Source organism: Mobula hypostoma, chromosome 4 (assembly GCF_963921235.1).
Source record: "Mobula hypostoma chromosome 4, sMobHyp1.1, whole genome shotgun sequence".
Taxonomy (NCBI): domain Eukaryota; kingdom Metazoa; phylum Chordata; class Chondrichthyes; order Myliobatiformes; family Myliobatidae; genus Mobula; species Mobula hypostoma.
In genome coordinates this window covers 159,342,657-159,364,552 of record NC_086100.1, presented here as the reverse complement: position 1 = coordinate 159,364,552, position 21,896 = coordinate 159,342,657, and the positions used below count along the sequence as shown (strand labels likewise).

Sequence of the window (21,896 nt, the reverse complement as noted above, 5' to 3'; positions counted from 1 at the left end):
GACAGTACCCCAAGAACATCAGTTATCAAATATTTTCGCCATCCAGACCATTACATCTTTCCACAGCTATTGTTGGGCAGGGGAATCCTGAAGTATTACACCATCAGGCACAAGAACAGCTACTTCTTCTTCAGCCATTCGATTCTCGAACCAACCGGCACAACCCTAGTCACTAGCTCAGTATAGCAGCACTATGGCCACTTCTATCATTTTCACTGCAGTGGTCTTTGCTTTTCATGGTCTAATTCTGTTCTTTCTGGTAAAAATTGTGTATAATTTCTGTTTTCTGGTGAACGCTGCTTATCTGATGCAACGTGCCCATGGCACTGCTGAAAGTAAGCTTTCTATTGCACTTGTACATATGACAATAAAACTGACTTTTCTTTTCAGCTTTTTGTATAAACAGAGGACGTTGGTTTAAGGTGAAGACAAGAGAATTTAAAGGAGATTTCAGAAGAATTATTTTTCACCTGGGAGTGCTTTCAATCTGCAGCATGCTAAGGGGATTGTGGAAATATTTAATCTAATATCCTTCAAAAAATATCTGGATTAGCATTTGAATCATCAAGGAGTAGAAGGCCAACTACTGGTAAATGGTATTAGCATAATGGGGTTGATATGGACCCGTTGGCCTGAAGGACCTGCTTCTGTACTACATAACTCTGACTCTGCAACTCACTCTCAATAAGCAGGAACAATGTGTTTTCATTAAGGGGCATTGAATTGGCCAATTCAATACCCCTTAATGAAAACACATTGTTCCTGCTTCCCCCTTAAAAGGCATTGTTTCTATTTTGTGGAACAGTGATTCACTCTCACATATTTTTGTTCCATTTCAAGCAAATCCTAATGCAATTCCAAATTTCTGAAATTCCATTATAGAAGTATAAAATATCCACAAAATGAACAGGTCAAGTGGAATCTATGAGAATGGGAAAAAAATTCATGTTTCAAGCCACTGAGTTTTCAAAATGAATAGTTTTTGTTAACTCTGGTCTTCCCTCCACAGAATGTGGAGACAACAAAAAGTCCAACAAATCTTTCATCTTCTTTTGTTACCATTAGGTTAAATTCCTTAACATTGCAGTTCTGGTCTCCTACTTACAGAAAAGATTTCAATAAGATCGAAAGAGTGCAGAGAAAATTTACAAGGATGTTGCTGGGACTTGAGGACCTGAGCTATAGGGAGAGGTTGAATGGGTTAGTACTTTATTCCCTGTGGGAGAATGAGGGAAGTTTTGATAAAATGTACCAAATTATGAGTGGTATAGATAGGATAAATACAAGCAGTTTTTTCTGAGGGAAAAAATGGGTGCAATTAGAGCTAGAGGTCATGGGTTAAAGTTGAAAGGTGAAATGCTAAAGGGAACATAAGGGAGAATTTAATCACTCAGAGGGTGTTGTGAGTGTGGAACGAGCTGCCAATGGAAGTGGTGCATGTGTGTTTTATTTCAACATTCAAGAGAAATTTGAATAGATACAGAGATGGAAGGGTTAAGGAAAGCTATGATCCAGGTGCTGGTCGATGGGACCATAATAGTTCGACGCAGGCTAGATTGACTGAAGGGAGGAGCTAAAGATGGCACCACAGGTTTTTGTGGACCTGGGTGACATATTCCAGTTCATCTGCGAAACAGTTGAATTTCTTCTCTTGTCATGTCTCTTTTTCACCTTTTCAAAGTGGCTGGGGTCCTGTTGGAGTCCGTGATCTGCAGCTGCACACAAACTGCAATCCTTCCCGAGCAGTGGGTTCTCGCATTCAGACCTCGCTGAACAGCCTGTTGTTTTGATATTTCCAGGTGTAGCCTGGAAGATGTGTGTCTTCAGGGTGCAGCCCTGTGGACGATCTGAGTCCTCGCTGATGTTGCCAACTGAAGAGTTGCAGGAGATTGAAACCTCGAGACAGCAGTGTATGCTGCTGTTGAGAGAAGGCCCCTCCACTGGGGTGATCGGTCTCCCTCTCTTCCTCTCTCTTGGTGGTCCTCGAGTTGGGGGAACTCGAATAAGTGACACTGCAGATTGTAACAATGAAACAGCGAGCCGTTGGTTTCCTCTCTTGTCAGTTGCAGGAGCGATATCTCTCCCCCTCGCTAGTGGAAGAAACAGCCTGTCTGAGATGTGGAAGGGTTGGGACGCATACTAGTTTCTGATGGAGCCTCGGTCATGGTCTCTGGGGGCTTTGCTATTGCCTGTATGGTGGGTGGCGAGGGTTGATGCCTTTGTTGCTGCTTGTGCGTGGGAGGGGGAGGGAGTGTTTGGGTTCTAATATTTTCTGTCATTCATTATTTGGGGGTTTTCTTCTGTTTCGTGGATGTCTGCGAAGAGAAAAGATTTCAGGTTGTATACTGTATATATTCTCTGTTATTAAATTGAACCATTGAACCAAAAGACCAAACCACTAACTAGTCACCATTTATTCTTGCCCACACGGCATCAGAATATGCAGATCCTGGATCAGCCTGTACAGCCACATGAGGACCCTCCGAGAGACTACCCCTTAGGAGACCATCAGACTCAACTCGAGTGATCACGCGCACTTACTTCTTGCAAAAACAGGATTGCTTGTGAAACAGTACCTGACAAAAGTTTTATCAAACAGCAGCTTTAGAATCATTACCCTTGCAAAACCTAATTGCTCAAAATGTCTGAAACAGCTTTTATATTCCTCCAGTACCTTTAGACCAGACCCAAAAGATGCAAGTATGTTTCAAGAAATGATTATAGTGAAATAATCACCATTTTCTAATGTAATGTCCATGGCAATTCTTTGCTGATTAAAAATGAATTTATCTTCTCAAAATGTCATTTGATTTCCTGGTACACAAAATCAAAGTTGAGTTTATTGTCATATGCACAAGTGCAATGAAAAACTTACTTGCAGCAGTATCACAGGCACATGGCATCCTTAAAGCAGCATTGACAAGAAAACCATAAACATAAATTATATATAACTTTTCCAAAAAAGAACAGTTGCACTAGTCATAGTGTTATGAAACTCTAATGATTAGTGTTATGCAAGTTGGTTCAAGAATCAGTTGGTTGAAAGGAAGTCACTGCTCTTGAAGCTGGTGGTGGGACTTCAGGCTTCTGTATCTCCTGCTGGATGAGAGCCGTGAGGAAACGGACGGGCTCTTCAACAGTGTATGTTGCCTTTACCCATGAAGTGAGACTTGCCCACCTTCTCGTAACAACACGACACACACACACACACTCTCACACACTCACTCACACACACACTCACACCAGTGGGTTGTAACTACACACACAGGCCCTCATTGATCACTCAAATTTCAAAGTTCAAATTAAATCTGTTATCAAAGTACGTATATGTTGCCATATACTAGCCTGAGATTCGTTCACAGTAGAACAAAGAAATAGAATAGAATCAATGAAAAACTACACACAAAGACTGACCAGCAACTGATGTGCAAAAGAAGACAAACTGCAAATAGAAAATCGAGGATGGAGTTGCACTCACGTCCTTTCCTTCCCTCTCTGCTGTCATGCTGCAGATACAACACCAACACAGCTCCTACTGTCACATCTCTTAGATGTGAACAATACTACAACAATGTTGAAAACAGATTCAAATTCAACATTGAGCTTATTGCCAGCTGCACAAGTACAAGTATGCACAGGTGCAGTGAAAAACTTACAGCAGCAACACAGGGACATAGTATCAAATAAACAATATTCTTGAGAAAACAAAGTAAATACGAACACCATTTGTACAAGAGATAACACAAATGTCAATTTTAGTACAAAGGGTGTTCTTCCTTGCACCCCACCTCATGGCAGGTTATCTGGCCATTTTCACATTGACTGCCCTTCTTACCATATCTGCATTTTGAGCACATTTCAAATAGGTATATCCTGTTGGTTCCAAAGTGCCACAAAACATTCCACACTGCACAGAGGAGGCCTGCATAAGCAGCAGAAGGAACACGCCATCACGCTCATCTGTGGAACAGCCTGCAGCTCCTCTGTTGGTCAACTTAGAACCTAGTATCAAAGCAAGTCCAAAACTCCCAGAAAGTGGCACCACTAGAAGATAAGATGGTAAAGAACTTGTTTTGCATAGCTTGCTTTTTTCAGTCAGGACAATGAGTATGAAGGTCAGAATGTCACGTTACAGCTCTATAAAACTCTGGTTGGGCTACATCTGGAATCATCGTGTGCAGTTCTGGTTACTACACTGCAGGAAGGATGTGGAGGCTTTGGAGTGAATGCAGAAGAGGCTTACCTGGCTGTTGCCTTGATTGGAGAGTATCAGTGAAAAGGTGTGGTTGGTCAGTCTTGGAAGGTAGGGGTAGTGGCTCCATATGTCACTACTACAGGGCATGATGACCCTGCCTTAAATGATTCCCAGGCTCGGCTGGCTCCGGCTGACAGTACCCGGTATGGGCCCCTATCCGGGGTTAAGGATCCCACTGCTTTGTGGGTATCTTCCAGAGAAGAGAAGGCTAAGGAGTAAACCGCACACAAATCTGGAGTGGAGCCCCCAAGGCGGTTGGATGACGTATCACGTCACCTCCCGGCAGCTCCTGCAGCCAAGCTGATGCCAAATATACTGCTTTGCATTCCTTTGGAGCACATCTGCGAGGCCGAGAGGGGGATCTTGATGCCGGGGCAGCCCAGGATCTCCATATTCATCGCCCAGATCTGTGCCCCGGAACGGGCGCATCCATTGTCTACTTAGACAGATGGAGCCATGATGATGATGATGGTCACTCTTGGATTGTTGTCTCTGGAGCATCAGACTCTGAGGAGGTGATCAGATAGAAATGTATATAAGTATGAATGTCATAGATAAGATAGATGCAGTCTTTTCCCAGAAACAATCTTCAAACACGAGAGAATGTAGGATTAAGGTGAAGGGGGAAAGTTTAAAGGAGGTTTGCAAGGCCAGTGTTTTACTGCTGGGTGTCTAGAACACACTGCTCGGGGCAGTGGCGGAATTAAATATGACAGTTGCATTTAAAAGGCATCGAGACAGATACATGAACAGCCAAGAACAGAAGGATATTGACCATGCACAGGCAGATGAGATCAGTTTTGATTGGCATCATGGTCAGCACAGACACGATGGGCTGAATGGCCTATTGCCATACCAAACACAAGCGATTCTCTGGATAAATCCAGAGTAACACATACAAAATGCTGGCAGGGTTTAGCAACCAGGGGTTCATTGAACCCTTAGTTAATGGTAGAGGTCCATGGAATAAAAAAGGTTGGGAACCGGAACTCAGCAAGTTAGACCTCTGAGAAATAAACAGTCGATGCGTCGGAGGGAGAATCTTCACCAGGGCGTGTCCAGTGCTGTGTTCAAATCATCTCACCTCTAAGAAGGGCATCCTGAAGTTGTGAAGTACAAAATGGTCTCAGATTGTCCCAAATGAATTTACGTGATGAATAATTACTCACCAGTTTTGGAGGATCCATTGCTGGCCTCTTGCCTCATCCTGACTTTAATCGCTCCACCACTGGAGACTGTGGACTCAGCTGAGAAATCCTCAAGCAATGCACTAACTGTTAGTAATTACCTCTTCCCCTCTCATTTTCCATTCCCCATTCTGGCTACCCTCCACCTCACCCTTCTCTCTCGGGTTCCCCTCCTCTCCTTTATTCCTTGATCCACTGTCCTATACCTTATCTCTTACAACTATCACCTTCCTGCTTCTTTCATTGACCCTCCCCGACCCCCACGCTCGCCCACCTTACCTCTCACCTACCTTCTGCCAGCTCCCACACCACCTATCTTCTTTTCCTTTCCATTCCTGATGAAGTTCCTCAAAACTGCTGCTGGCTGATCTGCTGAGTTCCTCCAGCGTCTCATATGCGTTGCCCGGCCCCCCCCCCCCCAAACATACTCCTTGAGAATTAGACCAAGTTTCTGGCGTTGTATCAAATTGGATCGTCGCTTTGGGATGTTTCGTCACGTTAATGGGAGTTGCTGTTGACTTAAAGAAGGCGGAGACGTGCGCTTAAAAGTCGGGTGCCTATGATAACTAGACAAGTTCCTTCATTGGATATATGCTTTCCAGTGTTACCTCTGTCTTCGCCTGACAGAGACACACGACGGACGTTAGCAGCGAACGGGGCACGGGAAGATGTTCTGTTGGGGAGATGGTCTGGCCGCCCAACTACCCCTGTTGGACAGCGGGGGGCACGGACCGCGAGAGATCGAACATCTGCGGGACCGGCCGGTCAAGGAGGTCTCATGCGGGGCAAAGCACTCGGTGTTCCTGCTGACAGACGGCACCGTGTACACCTGTGGCCAGAACGAAAGCGGGCAGCTCGGTAGGAAAACGGACCAATCTGCCTTGGGTAAGCATTCAGTCTGAGCCCTGCACAAAATTTCTTGCAGGACCGTGAGACCAGAGACCCTGAGGTCACAATGGAATTTTAACCAGTTTCAATGCAGTACTAATACCTTCCTAACTTAAACTTCTCCCTTCCTCAGTTATGAGGAAGAATCGCAGACCGAACCCTTTCTGTTGCTCCATTCACAGATGCTATCTGACTTACGTAGTGTTTCCAGCATTATGTTTTTTTTCAGATTTCCAGCATCAATTTTTCCAATTTGCAACATCTTTCCGAGGTGCAGTCTCCCGGTATAACCCAATGATAATTAAATTTAACAATAATTTAAGTTCATGACAATTTCATGCAAAATAAAGAACAATGTTTAGTAATTTAATGTATCCACTTTGTTTTAATTATGCTCCGTACTCAGCCGGAAAGGCGCGATGAAAAGTAGTTTCGTTTCTCCGCTTCCCTCACAGCGGTTTCTCTTGTTGGATAGTTTCGGTTTCTCGCCAGCGTCAATGTGATGTAGAAAACGTCAGTCACGGTGATTGTTTGGAACGGACTGACTGTACCGTCCACTGACATCCGGTTCACCAAGATGATCCCGCAGACTCTCTCGCCCTATCTAATGCCATCAGACTCACTCCTCTGTCTCCACAGATTGGTGCATTCACTCAACATCTCCTTCCAGTTAGCCTCAGCTTTTCCTGGTGTTCAGCTGCAAGTTCAAGTCGAGTTGAAGTCAGAAATACTGTGAGACAGTGGTACAATAAAACACTTGTGTAGCAGCATCGCAGGCACATAGCTGCAGAAAAAAGTATATACCTAAATTAGGCAGCAAAGATAAAGGGGAAAGGTGCAACTCATTTGTGCAATACAAAAGACACAAGAGATTCTGCAGATACTGGAAATCCACAAAATGCTGCAGGAAATCAGCAGGTCAGGCAGCATCTATGGAGAGGAATAAACAGTGGACATTTCAGACTGAGATCATTATCAGGAAGGATGGGGGATGGGGGAACCCTGGAAAGGAGTGGGGAAGAAGCCAGGTTAAGAAGGTGGGGGAGGGAGAGGAGCACAAACAAGGTGCCAAGAGATAGGTGAGACCAAATGAAGGGGAAGGTGGGTGGGTTGAGGAGAGGATGGTAAGAGTCTGGGAAGTGATAGGTGGATCAGGTGTTGGTCTGAAGAAGAAGGAATCTAGCAGGAGTGGACAATGGACTATGGGAGAAAGGGAAGGAGAAAGAGCACCAGAGGGAGGTGATGGGCAGATGAGGAGAAGAGAAGGAGTAAGGGGAGATCCAGAATTGGGATTGGAAAATTCAGAAGGGGAAAGGGGGAGAAATCAATGTAAGTTAGAAAAATTGATGCTTATGCTTGGGTTGGAGGGAACCCAAATGGAATATGAAGTGCTCCTCCTCCAACTTGAGAGTAGCCTCATCATGGCAGCTGTCTGTAGTGTCCCATTGTTCATATTGGGTTTAAAAAGCTGATGTTGTCGAAGAATAACTCCCTGAACTTGGTGCTGTGGGTTTCTCTCTCCCTTTAGTGAGTAAACATCTTGTTCTGCCAGTGCAGGCCTTCCCCACCCAGTACTTCAGTCTTCACATCAATTATAACAGACGGATCAATGACAAAGTACATGCTTAACCTTGATGGAAGGAGATGCTGGTGCACATTATGTACTCTCCAGCAGAAAAGGTTTCACTGTGAACAGTATCATCACATTTTTTTTTCATTTGTACCACCCTGGGAAAGGTTTCACTGATAACGTAATGGTCTTTCTCTAGAAGCCGACATGGTGGAGAGATCGTGATTCAATGGAGCCAGACGACGAGATCAACTAAGGATCAGAGTGAATTAAGCTCCAACTGGTGCACATTTGACAGTTTAATTATAATGGGCCCTTTTTGCTTTTTCTTTCTTTTCTTTACCAACCCTTTAGTTAAGATTCGTAAATATAATTCCTTTAATCGTATGCAGTGTGCTGTCTGTTATTTCTTGTGTTACGAGAATACACATAAAATTAAGATGTTTGCTGGCCTGGGCTAGCATCAGTGGCATCAGCAGTTGGTCTGCCACCTGCCCTCAGGGGAAGGAGAGATAAGGAACAATGGAGCAGCGTCTGGAGATGTGTAATGAAGGGATGTGGGAGAGAGAGCTGTCTGGAGCGGCTCCCCCCTTTGAACCCTGAACTGTTTGAAGTGATGGACAGGCGATACCCCAGCAGGGGGATAAAAAGGGATCGGTTTGCTTAGGCGACACACACGCCACCCGAGGTAACGAGACCCTGGAAGCGGTGCGCCTCTCACGAGTGGGTGAGAAGTGCCAGACAACGACAAGGGTGGAAAGGTACGATCAGCGGGAACCCGGTGTGTGTCCGCCCTTGCCTGGGTGCCGGGTTCACTGCAGAGGATCGACCGCATCTGGAGGAGGGGTCACAGTCGGTGACCTCAGGTGACATCACCAAGGACCCGCCCAAAAGCTGTTTGTGAGCCATCTCACTGGTCTGTGAGCCATCTCGCTGGTCTGTGAGTGAAGCAGTGTTCTGAATGATCAGTTGTTCCTATTCTATCTCTCTCTCCCCCCACGTTGCCCCTCGCCATGGCAACGATTACTGCGAACTGAACTGGACTGAACTTTGAGTCATTTTGAAATTTGGTCATTTACCCCCTAGACAACGATAGAGCTTGATTGATGCTGTTATCTTAATTCTGTGCACATGTGTGTTTATCATCACTGAACTGTTGCATTTATTATCCTTTCGATTACTGTGTTGCTTGTTTCTTTAATAAAACTTTCTTAGTTCTAGTACTCCAGACTCCAACTGAGTGATCCATTTCTGCTGGTTTGGCAACCCAGTTACGGGGTACGTAACACTTGGCACTGAGTTGTAACAAGGTAGCAAATGACACAGAGTCCACACAAACTGGGGTTTGGGGTGGGAGAGCCGTTTCAATCTCATGGGTTTGGCGGATCTGGAGTTTGTATTCCCTAGATTTACCCAGCCAAGGAAACCAGCGGGGTTTCATTTGTGGGGGTATCGTCCGGGATCGACTTTGTTAGATGCTGTGTGATTGCCCTGAGCATTGATCTGGTGGGTTGTGATTTTAACTCTGTGTTAAACTATTGTCTGGGAAAGTGATTAAGATACGTGGTTATGGGTGCTGTGGGTGTTGAGCGGTGGTGCGAACGCATGGGGTTGCTAGTAATGAATGCATGTGTATTGAGTGGAATAGACATTCATAGTCCCAATAATTGATGAAGAGATTCCCAACCCTTCTCACGCTAAAGGTGGGGGGGGGGTAAAATGGGGGGAACTAGCTGTGGACAGGTAGGTTTGTAGTTAGAAAATAACGGGAGGCTGGACTCTAAAGTAACTGGGCATGAGGGTGAGCTCAGCCAAGTTACAAAGGATGCTGAGGTGTCGGTAGGCATGAATAATGGACAGGCAGGAGCCTCCTAGGTAGACAGGAAAGCACCCAGGGAGAGTCTGAAGCTGAAGAAGTATATGAAGGGGTAAGGAGGTCCCAAAGAGTCAGGAGACCCCCCATCCCCAGACAGATGTCTTTATTGTACCCAGGGAGCAGAGTGTGGCACCTATCCCCTTGGTCATTGTCATTTACACCTGGGTTGGACTTTGTGCTTTGTTTGAAGTGGTGACAAATTATCTCAATGTCGTGAGAATATGACTAATTTTAGTGGGGGGGGCAGTGTAACATATTGGAAAAGGTTTCACTGCGAAAGTAATGGTCTTTCTGTAGAAGCAGGTTTGGGTTATAGTGAGAGAGAACGGATGCTTTGGAATGTGAGCTGGGTCTTTTGTTCGGCGTGAGATGAAGAGAGAAGACGCTGGAGAGAACCGGTCATAGAATACGACCCGGTGGGGAGTGTGCCTTCCCTGGATTTATGCAGCCAAGGAAACCAGCAGGGTTTCACATTTTAAATGAATGAACGGGAAATCTAACAATTTGTGTAGAAAGTGTGACTCTATATGTGGACTGGCCTGCCTTGAGAGGCAATGAAAGCAGGTGATACGGAATTAGTTAAATCTCTGGATTTGTTAACCTTTTGTCTCAGAGTACTACCAACTAAGCCACAGCTAACACAGAATTGGCTTGGAGAAAGTTTCCATTGTTGGGAAGGCAGCAAACAGGTCTGAAATTTGAAATTAATCTATTTCCTATTACATTGATTTCAAATTATGTCAGTTTGCTTTTTTTGTTGTTTGCTCTGGAGTCAGTGAATTTTCAGTGTATAACTGTCACAACCACAGATTCGGCAGCGCAGTAGATATGGCAATTGTGCTTGTGAATATGCACGTGTCAGCTAATTATTATTTCATGATAGTATTTAACTCCATACTTGTCGTAGTGCTTGTTGAGACATGAACACAGCGCAGCAATGCTTCGCTGCCTGCTTGCATTAGGCCTTGCCTGAGAAATTGGACTGTTGAGTCAGCTGACTCTGAAGACTAGTGGTATTCGTTTTATATTTAGTTGTTCTTTTCAGCCGCAGTATTGGCTTTGTTTTAGCTAACGGCCCTGTTTGGCCTAACGTTTATTGTTTTCTTTTCCCTGTAATACTGTTCGCATTAAACTCTGAACTATGGACCTGCTTCAGTGTCTCTCACTCTGCTCTTGGGCCATATCCGAACCTAGTGACAATAATATTTGCACATGTTGCTTATTTCACAGATCAGATCGATTCTCTGACTACAATAACTATTGTCAATGTGGCCTGTGGAAAGGACCATACATTGGCTCTTGGTGAAAATGGATCTGTCTTTGCCTGGGGTGCTGGATCCTATGGTCAGCTGGGGAGAGAGGACTATCCAATCTGTGCTCATCATCCAAGGTATTGACTCTAGTACCAAAGGCAATGTGAATGGCTGTTGCTCACTGCAAACCGAATGGCCTAGATGGCCTGTTGTTGTGTGTTGTCACTTTACACCAATTAAGTATTTCCCTTATTGTATCCATAGTTCTCTAGATATCCCAAGTACCTACATTGCCACATCAATTCAAGTATTTTATCCGAAGTAGGACTGTCAAATCTGCATATTCCAGCGCTGGTTAATAATGCTAGTGCAATTTTATAAATCAACCATCAGCAGTCAATAATACTTCCTCTGTGAAGCTTGGTGATATCAAGTTAATACTGGATGGTGAATCCTGAGTCATTGCTGACGAAGGGTCTCGGCCTGAAACATCGACTGCACCTCTTCCTACAGATGCTGCTTGGCCTGCTGCGTTCACCAGCAACTTTGATATGTGTTCCTATATTGAGGCTAACTTTTCCGAGTTGTTTCACAGTCATGGGGTCATTGCCAAAAGTGGCAATTGGGGGAAAGCACTATATCTGTATTTAAATTCACTGTCTGATGATTTGCTCAAGGAATGAACTGGGGTCCCTTGAATATCACAAAAAATGATTCATATGCAGGCTAGTGATCCAATGTATGATTAATGAGAGATGGAGAATGTGGTCAATGTAGCATGGTTGGGAGGCACAGATAATTTTGTGACTGATGTATCCTGAGGTTTCTGTTTTTGGCATGCATCTGCATGTGTTGCAGACTCATTAATAGTGGATTGTTAGACAGCCAATATCATTAGTAAATAAAATTGTTAAATTGGTTTCTTACTGTCATATGTACCAAGGTACAGTGAAAACTTACTTTTGCATACCATTCATGCAGGTAATTTCATCACATCAGTACATTGAGGTTGTACAAGGGGAAAGCAATATCAGAATGCAGAATAAAGTGTTACAATTACAGAGAAAGTGCAGTGCAGGTGGATAATAAGGTGCAAGGTCAGAATGAGATAAACTCTGAGGCTAGAAGTTCATCTTATTATATAAGAGGTCTGTTCAATAGTTTTATAACATAGGACAGAAGGTCTCCTTGAACTGGGTGCATACTTTTATTTATTCTTTCTGATGGAAGGGTGATGAAGAAAGAATGTCTGGAGTGGGTGGGGTCTCAAATAATGTTGGTTGATTTACCACATCAGTTTAAGTACAGACAGAGTCCGTACAGGGTAAGCTGGTTTACGTGATGTGCTGAGCTATATTCACAAATGGTAGAATGGTAAAAGTTCATGCAAATACTCCTGTTTTCTTTCTCAAGAAGACATTGCATATCTGTGGAAATAATAAGAAATGGCAACACAAGAGCTACTGCTGACCATTAACAAGGCTCGGCTTAGTACCATTAAACAGTCAGAAATGGAAAGAGTGAAGACTGCCTTCTCTTGGAAAGCCAGCTCAGCTCTTAAAAACAGTTATGATCCCAGGTGTATTACTAATTCTGATTCTTTCACCACACTTAATTGTAGAAACTGTCGTATACACACACACACACACACACACACACACACACACACACACACACACACACACTTTATTGGAGAGAGTGGTAGCTTTAAATTCCTGGGTGTTAACATATTGTATAACCTGTCCTGGGTCTGGCACACAGATGTAATCACAAGGAAGGCGCATCAGCGTTTTTACTTTCTCAGGAGGCAAAGGATCTTAGTTTGTCATTGAGCATTCAAAAAACAAAATTTCTAAGATGTGCTATTGAAAGTATCCTGACAGATTACATGGTAATTCAAATGTAAAAAGCTTCAGAGAATAGTGCTCTTGGCCCAATACCTCACAGACACATCCTTCATCACCAACAGTATTACAAACAGGCGGCACTGCCTTACGAAGGCAACATCAATCATCAAAGATCTCACCATCTGGCCTATGCCAGCTTCTCACCACTACCATCGGGCAAGAGATACACACCACCAGGGTTGAGAACAGTGACTTCACTTCAACCATTTGGTTCCTGAATCAATGGCTAAACACCTATCAGGAAGGTCTCAAAGCTCTCCGCTACTTTTTGGATTCCAGACCTAATCAGTTCCCCTCTACCACCATTCTGCTCCGTCTAGCGGAATTAGTCCTTACCCTTAATAATTTCTCCTTTGGTTCCTCCCACTTCCTCCAAACTAAAGGTGTAGCTATGGGCACCCGTATGGGTCCTAGCTATGCCTGTCTTTTTGTTGGCTTTGTGGAACAATCTATGTTCCAAACCTATTCTGGTATCTGTCCCCCACTTTTCCTTCGCTACATCGACGACTGCATTGGCGCTGCTTCCTGCATGCATGCTGAGCTCGTTGACTGCATTAACTTTGCCTCCAACTTTCACCCTGCCCTCAAGTTTACCTGGTCCATTTCCGACACCTCCCTCCCCCTTCTAGATCTTTCTGTCTCTATCTCTGGAGACAGCTTATCTACTGATGTCTACTATAAGCCTACGGACTCTCACAGCTATCTGGACTATTCCTCTTCTCACCCTGTCTCTTGCAAAAATGCCATCCCCTTCTCGCAATTCCTCCGTCTCCGCCGTACCTGCTCTCAGGATGAGGCTTTTCATTCCAGGACGAGGGAAATGTCTTCCTTTTTTAAAGCAAGGGGCCTCCCTTCCTCCACTATCAACTCTGCTCTTAAACGCATCTCCCCCATTTCAGGCACATCTGCTCTCACTCCATCCTCCCATCACCCCACTAGGGATAGCATTCCCCTGGTCCTCACCTACCACCCCACCAGCCTCCAGGTCCAACATATTATTCTCCGTAACTTCCGTCACCTCCAACGGGATCCCACCACTAAGCATATCTTTCCCTCCCCCCCGCCCCGCTTTCCGCAGGGATCGCTCCCTACGCGACTCCCTTGTCCATTTGTCCCCCCCATCCCTCCCCACTGATCTCCCTCCTGGCACTTATCCTTGTAAGCGGAACAAGTGCTATACATGCCCTTACACTTCCTCCCTTACCACCATTCAGGGCCCCAAACAGTCCTTCCAGGTGAGGCGACACTTCACCTGTGAGTCGGCTGGGGTGATATACTGCGTCCGGTGCTCCCGATGTGGCCTTCTATATATTGGCGAGACCCGACACAGATGGGGAGATCGTTTTGTTGAACACCTATGCTCTGTCCGCCAGAGAAAGCAGGATCTCCCAGTGGCCACACAGTTTAATTCCACATCCCATTCCCATTTTGATATGTCTATCCACAGCCTCCTCTGCTGTAAAGATGAAGCCACACTCAGGTTGCAGGAACAACACCTTATATTCCGTTTGGGTAGCCTCCAACCTGATGGCATGAACATTGACTTCTCTAACTTCCGCTAATGCCCCACCTCCCCTTCGTACCCCATCCGTTATTTATTTATATACACACCTTCTTTCTCTCTCTCTCTTTCTCCCTCTGTCCCTCTGACTACACCCCTTGCCCATCCTCTGGGTTTTTCCCCCCTCCCCCTTTTCCTTCTCCCTGGGCCTCCTGTCCCATGATCCTCTCGTATCCCTTTTGCCTATCACCTGTCCAGCTCTTGGCTCTATCCCTCCCCCTCCTGTCTTCTCCTATCATTTTGGATCTCCCCCTCTCCCTCCCACTTTCAAATCTCTTACTCACTCTTCCTTCAGTTAGTCCTGACGAAGGGTCTCGGCCCAAAACGTCGACTGTACCTCTTCCTAGAGATGCTGCCTGGCCTGCTGCGTTCACCAGCAACTTTGATGTGTGTTGCTTGAATTTCCAGCATCTGCAGAATTCCTCGTGTTTACCTATCAACAACACTTTAATTACTTGGCACTAAAATTCTTTCTTTGTTCTGATTGTATTCTTTCTTGTAAAAATTGTGTATAATTTATGTCTTCTTGTAAATGCTACTTTTATGATAGTATCTGCCTGTAATGCTGCAGCAAGTAAGTTTTTTATTGCACCCGTGCATGCATTCACTTGTGCACATTGCTTTCAGTTGGAAATATGTTTGTCTTTCGCTTGCAGGAAAGTGAAATTTGAAGTTCCTATTGCACAGATTAGATGTGGCCACTACCACTCACTGGCTCTTTCTCAAGGTAATGTATTATTGTTTGTAGAATTGTTCATTGTCTTGTCTGTTCTTGGAATTTCTAAATGAAAGGTTTGTTCAATCTCTTCAGATGGCACAGTCTATTCCTGGGGACTGAACACTTACGGTCAACTGGGAAATGGAAAAGACTTGGAAAAGCAGAGCCGTCCACAGAGAGTGAGAAGTCTGACTGGGATACCTGTAGCTCTGATCGCTGCAGGGGGAAGCCACAGCTTTGCCCTGTCTCTATCAGGGGCAGTGTATGGGTGGGGAAGGAATGAACATGGCCAGCTGGGGCTCAAGGACAAGGCAGGTAAGAACACATTAGTGCATCTTTTTTTTTTGCAGATCCAGTTTAAAAAAATGAAATAACAAAATGGGCGTTATATACAGTGGAGCTGCAACTTTGACATTGTGTGTACAAGAAATAGAAGTCAATTGAACTTCAGTCTTCCTGTGTATAGGGATTAAGGAAAGAAAGGGATCAGCATTCCTCCTTTCCTGGTGCCAGGTCAGTGGAAATTCACCATGTTGGGACCAGACTTGTGAGTGTGGAAGGTGCAGCCTCGAATCAACCACATAGAGGAGTAAAGTTTCAATTATTCCATGTTGTTTGTCATCCCAGATTCTCGGTGTTCCCAGGTAAAGTCTTGCATATGAACTTATCTTTGGTTTTAGAATTCAACCCAAGGTATTGGAAGCAAAGACTTCTGGGAGTGGGCACCTCTATCAGGATTCAGAAAGTGGAAGCATTTGCAGTCTCCAATAGTCTGGTAGTTCAGGATTTTGGTGATGCTGGACTATTATGTTTTCAAGATGATTGGACTTCTTAATTCATCTTCTTTAAAGTTATAACATATGATAATGTATTTTCCCATGAAGCAGGCAAGCTGAAAGGGAATGCAGGAATCTGGGTCCCAGTGAGTAGAGAAGGATTGAGACAAATGTGAACCAGGTGCTGAATTGTTGGGATTTCCAAATATTCTGAAAGTGAATTCGTGGAGTTTTACCCACATTCGTCAGACCATATATTTAACTTCCTCGCACTGGCTGCTAACAGGCTCCAGGAGGTCGCTGGTTCACCCTGGATTTATTGCTGGAACCACAACCCATTTAATACATTCAGTTGCAATGAGCTGCTTCTGAATCCATCTGGTCAAGGTGGAGTCCTTGGAAAAATAGTCCTTCGTACTCTACTGATCTTTTGGTTGTAGTTACACCAAGGTTTGCTCACTATTGCACACTTCACAGCTGATTATATAGTGATATAGTCACTACTTACACCAGTTAAGGGAAAACATGATTGATTCAAAATTAACAATGAATGATATTTAACAATGTGTCTGTCTCCTCAAAACGTTCAGACTGTCAGAAAAGAATGGCAACTTTCCACGGGTTGCATTTGAAAAATGGTATGTTGAAACGTGTTCTGATTCTCAAATTAAATCTGAACGTTTTTCTTCCTTGTTCCTCTGGTCTTCTGATGGCCTAATAGGGATATAGCAATAATGTTTGAGATTAAAGCATATTGCTAAGAACTTCCCCATCTCTGGATGGCACATCTCCTCTCCTGTGCTGAAACAGGTTCTTTTTCTTAAATAGATCGAGAAATCCCATATTCTGTGGATCAGCTGAGGAGGCTCAATGTTGCCTATATCTCTTGTGGCAGCCATCATTCTGTTGTTCTAACTAAGGTATGTTTTCAGCCATTATTATAGTTTGTTCTATAGTAGATGGCTACCCTCAGTGGCCACTTTATTAGATATACCTGTTGGTTAATGCAAGTACCTAATCAGCCAATCACATATGTCACGTACCCCGTAACTGGGTTGCCAAACCAGCAGAAATGGACCACTTAGTTGGAGTCTGGATTACTGGAACTAAGAAAGTTTTATTAAAGAAATAAGCAATACAGTACTCTAACAGTAAGGATATAAATGCAACAGGTTAGCAATGAATAAACACACATGTACACAGAACTAGGATAATAGGATCAATCAAGCTCTATCGCAGTCTAGGGGTAAAATGATCAATCTCAAGTGACACAGAGTTCAGTTCAATTTAGTTCAGTTCGCAGTATTTTGCTGTTGTGCCGTTGGGGAGGGAGAGAGAGAGAACGAATGAATATGCAAATCGGATTCCAAACAGACCTTCGATATTCCTCGCAGTTAGCTTTTGGGCGAGCCCTTTGTAATGTCTTCTGAGGTCACCAACTGTGACCCCTCCGTTCCAGATACGATCGTTCTTCTGCGGTGAACCCGGCGTCCAGGCAAGGGCGGACACACTCACCGGGTTCCTGCCCGACCGCACCTTTTCACCCTGTGCGTCTATGGCTGGTCCTGCGACCAGACCTCCAAAACTCGCACCAACTTGTGGGGGCACACCGCTTCCAGGGTCTCGTTACCTCGTGGTGTCGTGTGTGTCTTGCCTTAGCGAACCTGTTCCTTTTATCCCCCTGCTGGGGTATCGCCTGTCCATCAAACTTCAAACAGTTCGGGTTCAAAGCAACCGGTCTCTGACAATACTCGGAACTGTGTCTCCTGTCGGTAATCTCTCTCGTCTCTCTCTTATTAGCATTTTGAATGTTCCCCCATTGTCCTCTTATCGGCATCAATCTTCTGATAATTTGGTCTGTTGTCACACATAGTAGCAACTCAATGCACAAAAGCAATACAGACCTAGTCAAGAGGTGCAGTTGTTGTTCAGACAAAACATCAGGATGGGGAAGAAATGTGAGCTATGTAAAAAAATAATTCAAGAGCATCAGGAGACAGAAGTGTGTCTAGTTGCTACTAATGAGGAGAAAGTGCTTGGGAAGCTGAAAGGTCGGAAGGTAGATGTCACCTAGGTCAGATGGACAACACCCCAGTGTTCTGAAAGAGGTAGCTGAAGAGATTGTACTGGCTTCAGAGGAATGGAAAATTGCAAATGTCAGTCCACTCTTCAAGAAGGAAGGAAGGCAGAAGAAAGATAATTATAGGCCACTTAGCCTGACCTCAGAGATTGGGAAGATGTTTAAAGTTCACTATTAAGGATGAGATTTCAGGGTACTTGGAAACACATAATAAAATAAGCCAAATAATTCCTCCTCTTTCCTGACAAATCTGTTTGAATTCTTTGCAGAAATGACAAGCAGGATAGGCAAAGGAAAATCAGTGGATGTTGTGTATTTGGATTTTCAGAAGGCCTTTGACAAGGTGCTGCACATGAGGCTGTACAACAAAATAAGAGCTCATGGTATTACAGGAAAGGTACTAGCATGGATAGAAGATTGGCAGGAGCCAAAGAGTGGGAATAAAGGAGGCCTTTTCTGCTTGGCTGCGAGACCAGTAGTGTTCCACAAGGGTCAGTATTAGGACCACTTCTTTTCATGACAGAATTGATGATGTTGTGGCCAAATTTGTGGACGATACAAAATAATTGGAGGGGTAGGTAGCGTTGAGGAAGCAGGGAGCCTGCAGAGGGATTTAAACAGATTGGGAGAACGGACAAAGAAGTGGCGAATAGGATATTGTGTAGCGAAGTGTATGGTCATGCGCTTTGGTAGAAGAAATAAAGGCGGAAAGTTAAAGGTATTGACAATCATCTTGAATGTTACAATGAAAACAAAGATTTGGAGGATGCAATCATTGACAGAATTGCAGGAAGGCAGTCCATTACCTGCGCTAGCTGTCTCTGCTGTTTTTGTTCGTTTACAGTCAAAAGAACACAATGCAGATGGATTCCTCTGTCGATACGTATTAGGAACTAGCACACAATTTTATAGCGCTGCAGTAGTATTTGTTCTGTATTTCATTTAATTATATAATTTGTTACAGTTTGTCTTTTTTGTACCTTTTTAACGATCTCCATGAAACTTCAGCTAATTGGAGCAACAATTTCCTTGGACCAAGAGGTACTGGTCCAAATATGTTCCGATTCACTGGACTCCACCATTTAAAGCAGAGTTGATAGGTTCCTGATTGGACAGGGTGTCAAAGGTTACGGAGAGAAGGCAGGAGGATGTGCAATTTATATAATTTGTAATAAATAGTATGTACAACATGACAGTCAATGTAACATAGAAATATAATTGTATCAGCATGAATTAATCAGTCTGATGGCCTGGTGGAAGACGCTGTCCCGGAACCTGCTGGTCCTGGCTTTTATGCTGCGGTACCGTTTCCCGGATGGTAGCAGCAGGAACAGTTTGTGGCTGGGGTGACTCGGGTCCCCAATGATCCTTTTTACACACCTGTCTTTGTAAGTGTCCTGAATAGTGGGAATCACATCTGCCAATGCGCTGGGCTGTCCGCATCACTCTCTGCAGAGTCCTGCGATTGAGGGAAGTACAGTTCCCATACCAGGCAGTGATGCAGCCAGTCAGGATGCTCTCAATTGTGCCCCTGTAGAAAGTTCTTAGGATTTGGGGGGCCATACAAAACTTCTTCAACCGTCTGAGGTAAAAGAGGCGCTGTTGTGCCTTTTTCACCACACAGCCGGTATGTACAGACTACGTGAGATCCTTGGTGATGTGTATGCCGAGGAACTTAAAGCTGTTCACCCTCTCAACTCCAGATCCATTGATATCAATAGGGGTTAGTCCTATATTTCTAGTCCTCTCAAAACGGATTCTAACATTGCATTTACTTTCCTCACAACTGACTCACCTGCAAGTTAAACTTTAGGCAATCCTGTACAAGGACTCCTAAGTCCCTTTGCACCTCTGATTTTTGTACTTTCTACCTGTTTAAGAAATAGTCTACACCTTTTTTTCCTTCTACCAAAGTGCATGACCATTTGATACAATGTATATCCTTAGATGTTAAGCTTCCAGCTATGATCTTCTTTCAGCCATGACTCAATGATGCCCAAAACATACAAAATCATCTGCCTTATTCTGTACACCATGTGCATTCAGAAATAACATATTCAGCCCTGCATGTATCTATTTACTTACTTTTTACTTTTTTTTAACTTTATACTTTATTGTCGCCAAACAATTGATACTAGAACATACAATCATCACAGCGATATTTGATTCTGCGCTTCCCACTCTCTGGATTACAAATATTAAATATATTAAAAATAGTAAAAATTTGTAAATATTAAAAATTTAAATTATAAATCATAAATAGAAAATAGAAAAATGGAAAGTAAGGTGCAAAAAAAAACCGAGAGGCAGGTCCGGATATTTGGAGGGCAATCCGGGTCAGGATCCGTTCAGCAGTCTTATCACAGTTGGAAAGAAGCTTATTATAAATTTATCGTCCTTATTTATTTTGCCCGCACGATCCCGAGAATTAAATTCCTACCCTTTTCTAAATTTCTGTCTTTTCTTACCCTCCCCTGCACTATTCTTAATTTTTACTTCATCCTCACTTTTCTAAGCTGTTGAACTGTTGAACCTATTATTTAATTTAAAGACGCAATTCACCCCATCCCACTGACTGCAATTTTGCCCAAGCATCTGCCAGTCCTTTCTCACGGTCTCACTACACACTGCATCCACCTGTATACCCACTGCCCCATTCTCTACCCTATCACTCCAATTTCCATTGCCCTGCCAAATCAGTTTAAGCTCTCCCCAACAGTTCCAGCAAACCTGCCTGCGAGGATATTAGTCCCCTTCCAGTTCAGGTATCACCCACCCTTTTTGCACAGGTCAGAGCTTCCCCCGAAGAGAACCCAATCATCCAGAGATCTGAAACCCTGGAGTCGATTCAGTGAAGACTCAAGAGATTACGGCTGCTGGAATCTAGAACAATATACAAGGTGCCGAGGGAACTCAGTGGGTCTGTGGGCCTGACATGCTGAGTTCTTGCAGCATCTGATGGGTAGATCCCAAGTTCAGAGCTACTGTGAAAGGACTGGTCCCAAAGTGGAGTGTATTGTATCTCTATAGAGTAGTGACATGCTGTTTGTACAGTTTTTTTTCTGAACTGTACATTCATTTGAATTGGATTAGGAAATCAAATTAATGCTTTTGGAATAATATTCTCAGGATGTTGCAAACAATTTCAGTGCAAGTAATTTATCCTTTTAAAAAGCAGCCACCCTTGTTGGATGGGCAAATGCAACAGGAAATTTGGACACAATATAGGTCTACAAAAAGCAATGAGTCAACTAATTAGGAGTTAGTCTACAGACTAACGGGTAAATATTGCAGATTTAAAAGCTTAAAGTCAGCCAGGATCCACAATTTTGTGGAGGGTTTCGGGAAGGAACAAGGGGTTAATAATTCCACTATCTTTTGTGTTAAGGTTTAATTCCCTGGATAATCTGTCCTAATTTTACCCCTGTGACACCACCCACCCCACTTCCTTATACAGGATGGTGCTGTATTCACGTGTGGAGATGGGAGCTCCGGGCAACTAGGCCTGGGAAGGAAGGGCAATGTGACTTCTTTTCAAAGGGTAGAGCAAATCAAGGATGAAGTTTCCCAGGTTGCTTGTGGGAGGTGAGTAACCTCAAGGCTTGGCCAGTGAGCCTGCTCTTTTTCACAGAACTAGAAATTATTCTGCTGCTTTCTAATAAATTCAATAACTCAGCAAGATAGTATGCAATAGGCTGGTGGAGGAGAAGTTTATCTTTAGTTGCTGGGTGTGTGATAATTGGCCATCTGTTATCACGGCCTGTATGCAGTTTTGTGATTAAAGTACTGGAATCCAACTAGAGTTCTGAGCCGTTGAGAGAAATG

At 44.0% G+C, this 21,896-nt stretch overlaps 2 protein-coding genes across 2 annotated transcripts in view; one reads left to right on the top strand and one right to left on the bottom strand.

Annotated features, from left to right (window-relative positions):
* Nucleotides 1-6,719, bottom strand: part of LOC134345717 (probable E3 ubiquitin-protein ligase HERC3) — a 106,591-nt gene extending 99,872 nt beyond the window's left edge. Inside the window, exons 1-2 of the mRNA XM_063046832.1 lie at nucleotides 6,529-6,719; nucleotides 4,244-4,762 (exon numbers count right to left, since the gene is read on the bottom strand). The gene's annotated coding sequence lies outside the window, so the exon portion shown is untranslated. The remainder of the gene's footprint in view (nucleotides 1-4,243; nucleotides 4,763-6,528) is intronic.
* Nucleotides 6,018-21,896, top strand: part of LOC134345720 (probable E3 ubiquitin-protein ligase HERC4) — a 58,584-nt gene continuing 42,705 nt past the window's right edge. Inside the window, exons 1-6 of the mRNA XM_063046839.1 lie at nucleotides 6,018-6,327; nucleotides 11,007-11,166; nucleotides 15,154-15,224; nucleotides 15,309-15,530; nucleotides 16,820-16,911; nucleotides 21,529-21,656. Of these exons, the coding sequence (XP_062902909.1) occupies nucleotides 6,111-6,327; nucleotides 11,007-11,166; nucleotides 15,154-15,224; nucleotides 15,309-15,530; nucleotides 16,820-16,911; nucleotides 21,529-21,656 (890 nt within the window). The 5' untranslated portion in view covers nucleotides 6,018-6,110. The remainder of the gene's footprint in view (nucleotides 6,328-11,006; nucleotides 11,167-15,153; nucleotides 15,225-15,308; nucleotides 15,531-16,819; nucleotides 16,912-21,528; nucleotides 21,657-21,896) is intronic.